The sequence below is a fragment of the Miscanthus floridulus genome, chromosome 4 (genome assembly GCF_019320115.1).
Source record: "Miscanthus floridulus cultivar M001 chromosome 4, ASM1932011v1, whole genome shotgun sequence".
NCBI classification, from domain to species: Eukaryota; Viridiplantae; Streptophyta; class Magnoliopsida; order Poales; family Poaceae; genus Miscanthus; species Miscanthus floridulus.
In genome coordinates, this window is record NC_089583.1 from 111,760,936 (window position 1) to 111,773,144 (window position 12,209).

Here is a 12,209-nt window from a genome sequence, read left to right on the forward strand (position 1 = left end):
CGCCCCAAGTTCACACGCACGAACACTGTACTGTACTGTACCACTCACACTCTCACAGTCCTCCGCCCACCGCAGACGACGACGAAACATGACGAGAAAGCCATCGTGCCTCAGCTCGTTCTACCACTCAACAAAGCGTGTCCCCACTGACATTCTGGCCCTATTCTCGGCGGTCCCACCCGGCAGTGACATGTCAACTAGCAGGCTAGAACAGCGCGGGTAGATGGGAAGGTGCCGATGGCCGTAAGATTTCCGGTGGGTCCGTCGTGGCCCCACGTGTACTGCCGCTCGTGTCCACGAACGGCCACTTCATTTACTGCTTCGCCACGCGACGCCTGTGATGCTGACGCGGGTGGCCCTGTCAGGTGGGTCCCACGTATCATTGGGTCAGCGTTGATGTTCCCCGGGCCTGCTGGTGCTGGTCCTTCGGTGTGACCGACACGATTGAACACGCCGAAATGGCGGCTCGCTTCTCGTTTCACCCGGCACGGCCGCCCCTGAAGTCCTGAACCAGAACGAGCAGTCTCATCGCGAATCAACCCTCGTACGGTTATTCCCTGACTCGTGGGCCGTGCTTGTTGCCTGGAACACGGGGCCCAGATGTCAGTGTGCTGGTCCTTCAGAGGAGCAGCATTGCCGCATTGGCTCTCTTCATCCCCGTGGAGCGTAGAGCACTCATTTGCCACTTCGGTGAGGCAGCCAACTTCCTCGGCGTCGTCCTCCTTCCGGAGGCCACGCCAGAAAAAGAAACCTAAGCAACGACATAAATTTTTTCAATTTTTCGGAGGAGAATTCAGCGTTTCTTTTAGAGTAGTATTTTGTTTTCTACCAGAGCTGTTCAATGACGAGAGGAACGGAGGTTGTGAGCGCGCAGCTCGTTGTGGCGGTGGTAGCTGGGCTGCTGCTGTCGTCGTCGCCGGCGGTGGCGGTGGCGGAGGACGGCGTTGGTCTCTGGCGGCGTTCTCTCCACCAGCCGTTTTTCCCTATCGATTCCACGCCGCCGCCGGGGTTCGATGACTCGACCGTACCGCCTCCACCGCCGCCGCTGGTGGGGGCCGCGGCGGCGTCGGCGTCCAAGGGCGGCGGGCGGTCCGCGACCAGCCTCACCAACACCGTCGCGATCGCGCTCGCCACGGGCCTCGTCGTGCTCGCGGTGGCGTTCTACTCGTGCTTCCTCCTGTGGCGCCGACGCTCCGACGGAGGCGGCGGCGGGGGCGGGGGCGGCGACGGCCTCCGCACCGTGAAGTCGGCGCCGCCAGGCTCCGTCGCCGTGCGGGTCGCCAGCGACGTGGGGAGCAGCGCGCGGCACCAGCGGTCGCCGTCGCCGAGCTCGACGGCGTCCGACGCGATATACCTCGACCCGCTCACGACGATGGTGGAGGTGAGCCGGCACCGGCCGCCGAGCCCGGACCTCCGCCCGCTCGCGCTCGTGAAGCAGCCGAGCCCCGACCTCCGCCCGCTGCCGCCGCTGAAGCGGCCGGCGGCACAGCCCCCGCCTCCGCCAGCGTCCACGCCGCCGATGACCACCACTGGTGATTCCTCCGACGAGGAGGACCAGGCCACGTACTACACCGCGCCCAAGACCGCCAAGTCCTGGTTCAGCCGGAGCACGAGCCACCGCAGCACCCTGGAGCAAACAGTGGCTGTGGCTCAACCACCCGCGCCTGCTCCCGCGCCCACGCTGACGCCGGCGCAAGCTAACCCCCCACGGCCTGCTCGTCCACCGCCGCCCCCACCGCCACCGAGGCAAAGGCTGCTGCGACCGATGCCCGAGGAGTCCCCACCCCCGGCCGTCCTCGCCAGTTTGGCGCTAACCAATTCCCCAGACCCCTCTGTTCAGGACAGGGGAGGCGAGAACCCGGATGGCCAAGGCGGGAGAGCGCGGCCGCCGAAGCCACCAAGCCTGAAGCCGCTGCACTGGGACAAGCTCCGTGCCATCTCTGGCCGCACCACAGTCTGGGACCAGGTCAACAATTCCGATTCGTTCCGGTGCGACCCTCTTCCATTCATGTTTCCACAACACCCCATCGTTCTGCACTGAGCAGGGAACTGCGTGGTGATTGGTGCAGCGTGAACGAAGCGGCAATGGAGAGCTTGTTCCTGAACAACTCCGGCGGCGCGGGGAACTCGGATCAGGCGGCGAGGAGGGGAAGCACCGGGAAGCAGGAGAACCGGCTGCTCGACCCGAAGAGGCTACAGAATGTCGCGATCATGCTCAAGGTGCTCAATGTGACATCGGCTGATGTGATTGGAGCACTCATGCACGGTGAGTTTTTGCTCTCAGTTCTTTACAATCATAATTCTATACTAGTCTGGTCCCCAGCGAAGCTTGGAATTTTCTATAGTGCTCTTGTGCCCAATGGCCACATGTCCCCATAGTACATTCTGGTTACTGCTAAACAAAGTACACACAGCAACTTGACAAGTGATTTGGGTGCTGCCGTTTGGGCCCTGTTTAGTTGGCGAAATTTTGTGGGAAATAGTACTGTAGCACGTTTGTTGTTATTTGGCAATTAGTGTCCAATGATAGTCTAATTAGGCTTAAAAGATTCGTCTCGTGAATTTCGTCTAAACTGTGTAATTAGTTTTATTTTTTATTTATATTTAATGCTTCATGCATGCGTCCAAAGATTCGATGTGACGGGGAATCTTGAAAAATTTTGCAAAATTTTGGGAACTAAACAGGCACTTGGTCCCCAGAAAATCTCAAGAACAGTTTTTCCAATTTTCAAAAAATCAAAAACTAGGTGCTTAGCGCCACTCCCGCCCTAGCGCCTGATCGCCACAAATAGATGATTTGGCGCCTCTTTTTTTATTTTTTTTATTTTTATGGCTGACTATTAACTCTTAAAATACTACCAAAAAGGGTCACCGTTGTTGGTTAGTAAGAAAGGGAATGCTAATTAATTGGCGGAATTTCTCTTGGGATATATACTTAAATTGGTAAATTTCAGGTTAATGAAAATATGTTCTATGCCATTGACATTCTAGTGCCTATTTGTTGATTGAATACTGCTGCTGTTGACCTGTTGTGACTATGAGGTTTGCAAAATACGTTTCACACTGTTCGCCAGATTAATTCATATGTTATAAGGGATCCTCCAGTTTGTAGAATCGCACCCCCGCCGCCACATCTCCCCCTCCTTGAAACCCTAAAAAAACACAGATTATACCTGGAAGGCCAACATAACTATCAGCAGTGCAAAACTATCATATTGCTTACCTAAAAAAACCCCTACTATACCACGGAATCTCTCCTAGTTCCCTACAAGTAGGGATGAAAACGGACAGAAACGGGCGGAAAAACTCCTCTCCCATTTCCGTTTCTATATTTTTAGCGGAAATGAGATCGGGTTCGGGAAAAAAACGGAATTAAAACCGGATGGGGATATAAGGAAATACGGAAACAGACAAATACGGACGGAGAGCCGGAAAAATAAGTTAGAATAACATGATCAAATATTCTTGAGTATACATGAACAAAGTCACAAAATAATATACACGTACGAAATTATCGGTCCAATATTCACTAGTGTACCATGTGTTAGCATGTTAACATGCATAATTTGTGATTAGTAGGTTTATGAACATATCAATTTCTAGTCATATCTCACATAGATTGAAAACGGGATGAAAAACGGAATAAATACGGGTCAATTCTGGATAAAAACGGGATCTCGCGGAAACGGACGGAAAAATCCCTTTCCCAAATACGGAAACGGGATCCCACAAATACGAAAACGGACGGAAGAAAGTAGAAAACGGAACGGGTCGGGACAGGATTTTTTTCTGTCCGTTTTCAACCTTACCTACAAGGCACCTTTTCTTTTGTTTAGATGTATGCTGATAGTGAAGGCTCCTATACCTGTCCTGCTTTTTGACCACAATCGTCACATTCAAGATTTCTTTGGTGAGGGGTTACTTTCATGATCACATAGACTAAATGCAACGCGTTCCAACGAGGATCATTTTTACACTGTTACTCCTTTATTAAATCTTTGAAAGGCACCATATGTTCCAAATAAACTTCTGTTGTTGATAGTTCAGCTTCAATTACTGCATCCAAATAAAACTTTTATCTTATCTGCTCAAATAGTTAGTTGTTAAGTTTTGATTAGCTGGTGTGGATATTTTTGTGAACCATCAGTGATTTAGCATCATAAGTCACTTCGTGTAGGTCATAGTTTGATCAGGACGCATATTAGGACATGCATTGGAGAGGCCAACTGCATCTGTCACAAAGATGCAGGTTCTTTACCTTCAATGCTTCTTCTCTGTCTTGTGATTATGTTGTATTACAGATATGCAATTTAAAACTTGGCAACAGATGTAGTTAAAAGTGTTAAATTGGGCAACTGATACATAGTGTTGAACTCTCAGTTGCTTTAGACTTCAGCATTCCTTTTCATTTTAAGAAAATGGAAGGTTTGATAGACTTTACTGTCATTCGCTTTTCCTACAACTTGCATATCCATTTCGAGGCCATCCTCTGCTCGTCAACTTCTCTCTTGCAAGTGATCTAAAGCGGACTTGAACCTGGGTGTGGGGGTTTACTTTACACCCATACCTCTAACCAGCTCAGGTTCTTATAAAAGTTGTTGCAGTCGGTTCAATGATTTCATGATTATGTTGATATCATGGGTTATCCATACCAAATTTAGGTGTTTTATTGCTTGATCTTGAATTGTTGATTAGTTGATGTGCTTCTTATAATAAACAAGTACATTGATCTTGTTAGTTGAATGTGTCATGATTTATTCATTTTTTTTTCCTGGAGAGTCATCTGACATTCAAGGCTAATAATTCCTTTAGCTACAGAGATCACAAGGAGGTTGAGAATGGTTGAACCACTATTTTATTGCTAACAATTCTCATCATAAATAGCAGTTGATAGACTAGCTATCAAAAAGAGGAACATATATTATATATCTTGATATGATTCCAGATAGCGCTTCTCAATTTCTTCTCAACAAAAAATAACTTTGCTGTGGCATACATAATTTGATGTGTTATGCGGTAATTGAAGCTTCAATTATTGCCTCTGTACTTACTCCTGCCACAGTCTGGGGTAGGAGCTTCTCAATTTATTCTCAACCAAAATTAATTAATTAGTACAGAGGAGTTGTTAATCACAAAAGAAAAGATAGATAAGTGGTCGGGTGGCCACTTCGTCCATGATTATAATGCTTTATTTTCTAGATTATCTTATTTTCTCTGTAGGGTGTGCATTTTAAGGACTCTTAGCAATTATTTCACCAGAAGGGCGGGCCTGGTGCAAGCGGTAGAGTCTTACCGCCTGTGACCGGAAGGTCCTGGGTTCGAGTCGCGGTCTTCTCGCATTACACAGGCGAGGGTAAGGCTTGCCACTAACACCCTTCCCCAGACGCCGCACAGAGCAGGAGCTCTCTGCACTGGGTACGCCCTTTTTTTAGCAATTATTTCACCATGGACAGTATACCTTCAGACATTATTAGCTCCATAACTGGTTCCAGAAATGATTTGTGTGACATCTGTCCCAAATTGCTTCTTATTGTAACGCTTAGGTGCAGTCCTTACCTGGCATACACAAACCAGAATTATTAGCACCATGAGCCTTTTGATGACGAATATTTAAGTAGTGATGTTATGACCTTGCAAGTTTATTTTGTTAGGGACTTCCTTTTGTAAAAATAAGATTTTGCTGTACATGGCATGGTAGTGGGCCTATGAATCAGTTGTTTTCTTATGCAGTCACATGGAAACATTGATTAGCTATATCTGTTGGATCTAACAAGCTTCAATTCATGTCCCCTGTTTATTGTTCACAACCAACATATCTCATCTATACAGTTAGTTCAATTTGATTGCAAGGATACCATTTCAGTACTGAGTTATATCCTTATATACAGTTGACATGATACACGAGCCACATAGTTAAAAATCACCAACAAATGGGAAATGCTGTGCATTAACGCTTATGAGTCATAGGGATAAGGCAGCATAGCACATTATCACCCTGTTCCAGATATTGACATGCACAGTCAATCTGCAGTTGATGTCCTCTTGATATTTTCAATTGTCATAAGTCAATCTGTGGCTGCAGTGGTCGCAGTTTGCAGTTGCCATCTGCCTTTTGGTTCCTTTAGCTGATGCTATTTGAACTGTTCAACAGGAAATGGAGATTTGGGGTCTGAGTTCTACGAAACACTAGCTAAGATGGCACCGACCAAAGAAGAAGAACTGAAATTGAAAGATTATAATGGCGATATATCAAAGCTTGATCCAGCAGAGCGCTTTCTGAAAGACGTACTTGATGTTCCTTTTGCCTTCAAAAGAGTAGACGCAATGTTGTACAGAGCGAACTTTGGCACTGAAGTGAATTATTTAAAGAAATCTTTTGGAACGCTAGAGGTAAATGTCTATGATGATTTGAATTTTTTTTATTTTAATTCTCTGCTACAAACTACTTCCTCTGTTTAAAATTATAGTTCACTTTAGCTTTTGTCCTGAGTCAAACTTCTCTAACTTTGACTTAAGACAAAGCCAAAGTGAACTATAATTTGGAACGGAGGGAGTATATAGTTGTTTTTAAGTAAATTTACCACGTATTCACTTTTTTAGAAATAAATTTGTCACATTCTATATTGCTAACACATGTTTTAGTAATTATTCAAAGTAGACTGCTTTAAACTTTATATTTGCTCTAGTATTTGTAGCATTTATGCACATAGTATAAACACCTTATGGATTTCATACAAGTTCCTTCACAAATTCAGGCCAATTATCAAAACATAATATTTCTTCAGAAAATTTTCAGGCAGCTTGTACAGATTTAAGAAGCAGCAAGCTATTCTTGAAGTTGCTAGATGCAGTTCTGAAGACTGGGAACCGCATGAACGATGGAACTAATCGAGGCGAGGCGAGGGCCTTCAAACTTGACACCCTTCTAAAGCTTGCAGACATCAAGTCGACAGACGGAAAAACGACAGTGCTCCATTTCGTAGTTCAAGAGATCATTCGATCTGAAGGCTTCGGTTCTGATCAAACAGCAGCAGTGAATCCCGGTAGCACCAGTAAGGAACAGTTCAAGAAGGATGGCTTGAAAGTGCTTGCAGGGCTCAGCAGTGAGCTCTCAAACGTGAAGAGTGCTGCCACTTTGGAGATGGACACGCTGGTGGGCAGCGTCTCGAGGCTCGAAACCGACCTCGAGAAGGTGAAGCTGGTCTCTCAGCTCAACCAGGCATGTCCCGGTCAGGTCTCAAGCGAGAAGTTCTTCGAGGCGATTGACACGTTCCTCGGACATGCTCAGGCGGAGATTGAGACAGTGAAGGCAGCCGGGGAGAGCGCGCTGCAGCGTGTCAAGGAGACCACGGAGTACTTCCACGGCGACGCCATCAAGGAGGAGCCTCACCCACTGAGGATCTTCATGGTGGTGAGCGACTTCCTCGCGACGCTGGACCGCGTGTGCCGGGACGTCGGCAGGACGCCGGAGAGAGTGATGATGGGGTCCGGCAAGTCGTTCCGCGTCTCGGGCGGCACCTCCCTGCCGCAGCGCCGGAACGAGCAGCGGAGGGAGCTCAGCTCCTCTGACGAGGACAGCTCCTCTGACTAGGAAACATTTTTTTTATGCGTAGAATAGTTCGGATTCGAGGCCTGTGATTCTTGCAGAGTTGTTGAGCATGTGTAGCCAATGTCAGAACTCAGTAGATAAAAGTTACTGGGTAGTTTCTACAGAGGTTAAAAGATATATAGCTGTACAAAGCAGACAAGGGTTTCTTGGGGTCGGTATGATGGTATATTTTCTCTGTTACATTTGTAATTGTGATTAGTATAAAAGTATGCAGATGGGCGGCTTACTGGACTGATGGTGATATAGTGTCATGGCGTGAAATTACGATAATAGGAGTAGTATGTACTAATCTTCAACATCCAGCCATCTGGGTGCGATGATTAAAGGTTACAGAAGCAAGCCTGTTCTGTCTCTGCATCTAGACCAGAAGAGGCTCCAGTCATGGGTACACATGGAAGACAGGATCGAGGGAGAGTAGCTCCCAGCATGATCGCGGAGGGCCTGAGGCTGATGAATTGATGGAAAGGCACATGGAAGTACGAAAACAGATGGATACCGAATTGGTGACAACGAAGTAAAAAGGATGTGCCAGCACAGATAGGAGAAGGTGGGCCTAAAGTTATTCTTGTTCTGTACTTACAAAAGAGAATTATTACGCCCATTTCGCAATATCTAACTAATTGAAGTCCCCAACAACGACATTTACACCTTAATTATTGCGATATGTGTTAGAAAAGAAGATAAATTCTAAACCTCACAAAAATCAGAAACACCGGCCATCAGTTTAACATGATAAAATCATCATTGATAATAATAATAGTCAGACATATTATGCTATTATTAATTGGAGAGCTAGCAGATCTTCCATATTGTTTAGCTCTCATGAGATGTGCTAGCAAAAAAAAAAAAAAACAAAGATAAATTTTAGAAACTCAAAAAATAAAAACATCTGGTCATTATAATACTACAACTAGATATATTCTACTTTCAAAAGAAACATCCACATTTTCTATTATAGAAAGTAAAAATAATTTAATGCCCTATATTTGCATCTGAAGTACAAACCCCCCTATGCCATTGCGAAAGACAATTTAAAGTATTTCATAAATCTAATTTTAAACTAGCCACTTATGTTTAGGAAAGAAAATCTAAAATAATCCTCTAAATTATATGTATATTATCCACCAATGCCATTATGAACCCTCTAAACCTGTATTTGTATTGCACATCCCTTAACTCTATCATTATGAAAGATAATCTAAAAATTTCTACATTATCATCTAAATTACATATATGCTATTATAATACTCTTTAAATTAGCATCTAAATTACCTCGGTATGTTGTTATTAAAAATATTCCCTTCTAAATTACCGATATATACTATGTAGGATTTGTGGTTAGCCTAGAGGGGGCCTGTTAAAACAAAACTCAAGCAGATGTTAAATTTCATCCGCAGCACTGCCGCTCTGACCTCGCAGCACTGCCGAGCTATAACAGCAACACTACTGCACATGCATACAACTTTGAGTCATAGTTCAAAATCAGTGAATGGAAACTTAGATAAGAGAAATTCCTTAGCTTCCTGCTGGTATGAGGTTCACAGATCGAGAGCTAGAAGTGGTAGGAACTCCACACACAAGTAGATTGGCCACAAACCCTAGAATCTACCTCAACAACAATGTGAAGTGCAAGTGAAGTAAATCAAGCACAAGGTGACTCAATGATTTATCTCGTGGTTCAGCTCGTCACCAAGGCTTGCCTAAGTCCACGTTGTTGAGGTTACCACTAAGACTAGGGTTTTGCAACCCTTTCTCATTCTCAAGTCAAGAGATTTACCTCTTAAGATGAGGGGTGGGTTTACTAGCTGCAAGAGATGGTTATAAACCTTTCGGGTCTGCCACACAAGTTGGCAAGCTCCACGGGCGACGCTCTAGCCGGCTAGGAGCCAAGTTCCAAGAGTAACAAACACAACCGTTGGCCAAAACGTGAACCAAGTGCTCTTTAGGCTTTGGAAATCAGTGGATCTGCTCTCTAATCGAGTTTGGCACCTTTTTCTCTCAATGATTGATGGAGAAATCAATGAAGAAGCTTGGAAGCTCAAGGTCACCAATGGAGGAGAGAGAGATGAGCACTTTTCTGTTCATGGGCGAACTGAACGGTTCAGAGAAAGAAGAGAGACGTTGGAGAGGAAGGGGAAAGGTATAAATACCCCCTTAGCCCCCAACGGTCACTTAAGTCACGGCAGTGTCGTGGCTCAAGTGCGGTAGTGCCACTCAGCGGTAGTGCCTCTCTCCAGGTGTGGCATTGCCGCACAAGGCAAGACAGCAAAGGTAAGAGTGAAGTGTTAGCTATCTTGGCTGAGTAACTGAGGATGTAGGTGTAAGATAGAGCACTTGGTAGCACATGTTAGCTCAAGCATTGTGTCCCCCTTTATAGTATGGCTTTTCCTTACTCAATTTCAAAATATAAAAGAATTTCAACCTCCTTTGAGTTTGAAGCCATCGATATTTATAATTGAGGGCACCTCCGTTTCGTATAGCATCCTCGATTATATATTCTCTGCTTGTCATCTCGATAAATCTCATTAGTCCTCTAATTACGTGGTCATTATCACCAAAACCCACAATTAGGGCTTGATTGCACTTTCAATCTCTCCCTTTTTGGTGATTGATGACAATCAAATTAGAGCTTACAAAAGATATGAAATACAACTAAGATTTTTGATCCATGGATGTAGAGCCTCCCTCTAAATGTGTGAGTGGAGAATTGAATTCTCGAATTGGCATTAGAAGCCAAGATTCATATTTTAGTGAAAGTGATGGGGCTCCCCCTACATTCATGCTCTGTGGGGTGCTGCATAATGTGATAGATAAATAAACGTGATACAAATGACAGTTTATGCACAACAAGATAGTTGTGATAGCTGGATGTGGTACTGCCGCTCTATAACCGCAGCACTACCGTAGAGCGGCACTGCCGGGCCTGGGTGCGGCACTGCCGCACTTGCTGTAACAGCACAGGTGAAATCAAGCACCACATAGTATGTAACACATATAAAGAGGTACATTCTAGCACAGTTATATGATAAGCTACAACATAGATCAATACATGTTCATATCCCATACACATAGAGTACTTAGGTTGCATTATTACATAAATAGAGTTTAGAGCGACTCTCAAACTCTCACCTAACGAAGACTACTCTCAACGAATAGAACATAAAGCTCTTGCTGCAGCAACCTCTCCATGGCGTCGAAAAGTTGTTGACCCCTCTAATTTTCTCTCCCTTTGGCATAAAGCACCAAAAAGAGAAAAAATAAGAAAGACCAATGAACTCGCTCCTCATCTTCTTGGATACCCTCCCAATCGACACCATCTCCACAAGCAGCCCTACTACCACCGGCAGCAACACCAGGATCACCATCATCATCGTCATTGTCGTCATTGGAGGAGGACACCACTGCCCTCCCTTGGCGATGGGTAGTCAAAGTGTGGTGCTGGTGTTGGTGCTCCTCTTCAAGGACTGCAAGGTCGATGCCAAAGTCATGTGAGGGTCAAGCTCCGTCTGCTCTTGTTGCTCATCCTCCTCATCACCCTCTGAATTCGTGTCGAAGAGGCTAGGGAGGTCATCAAACCTCAGCGGTGACTCAACTAAAGGAAGGGGTGGCAGTCATGCTCGCTCTCTAGCCTCCTGGTTGGCTTCATGGTTCTCCAACCGGTCCTCATATGCGGTCCTCGCTGCATAGGTGCAAGTAGTGAAAATGGCCTTGATCCATTTCGCAGGACCTAGAGCGGGAGGACTTGGGTACGTCCTCAATTGAGGAAGAGCGTCTCACTACCTTGCTAGCACCTGAGGCTTTGGTCTTCTCAATTTTGTAGACGGTGTGGAGACCATCCTTGTCAAAATTATAGCCAGTGACCCTTCAATCATGAACATGAGATAGGGAGCATAGGGCAGCCCCTTCCTCCCATCATTCATGACAATCCTTAGCTCACGCCATAGAAAATGAGGGACATTGAACCTATCACCTCTAGGAGCAAACCTAGCAAGCACATTTCTCACATATCCATTAAGATCTGAAGCTGCTCCATCTTTAGGATTTATGGTGTGCTTGATTAGGTTGTTCAAGATGTAGTAGTAGTAGCTTTGCAAGCCACTAACTTTGTCATCTGCACTTCTCATGTCAATCCACATGTAGGCAATGTCTCTGATCTCTTCCCTAGGCTCATCATGGATATAAGTTAAGCCTCGCTCCTCCTCACCAAAGCTAAGGATCCAGCTAAAAGTCACAAAGTCAATATGGTAGTGCCGTCTCTCAGTCATCCAGTGTATCTCATCGGTATAGATGTCATAGAAGAAGGTAGCATGGAACTGGGCTAGCACTTCCTCATTCCAATTATACCTGAAACTCATGAGATCAGAGAGGCCAAAGTTCTCACAAGCCCTAATTACTTTGTTGAATTGATGCTCATTCTTCTTCTTTATTTCCTCCCAGTCAACATACTGCATCCTGACAATCTTGGACTTCTTAGAGTTGAATACACAGAGGCATAAAAGTTAGAATGAAGCTCATTCCAAAATCTATAGTCCACCCCCATATCCTTTGGTTGCTCATAGGGATTGTTCTCACGTGCTTCTACCATCTTCTGCTTTCCTGC

The 12,209-nt window shown here is 45.5% G+C and overlaps 1 protein-coding gene across 1 annotated transcript; it reads left to right on the forward strand.

Annotated features, from left to right (window-relative positions):
• The first annotated feature begins 665 nt into the window (after positions 1-665).
• Positions 666-7,842, forward strand: LOC136550341 (formin-like protein 13). Its single transcript, XM_066541886.1, has 4 exons — positions 666-1,989; positions 2,070-2,266; positions 6,152-6,390; positions 6,797-7,842. The coding sequence occupies exons 1-4, from the start codon at positions 842-844 to the stop codon at positions 7,589-7,591; spliced, it is 2,379 nt and encodes a 792-aa protein (XP_066397983.1). The 5' UTR covers positions 666-841; the 3' UTR covers positions 7,592-7,842.
• Positions 7,843-12,209: the final 4,367 nt, after the last annotated feature.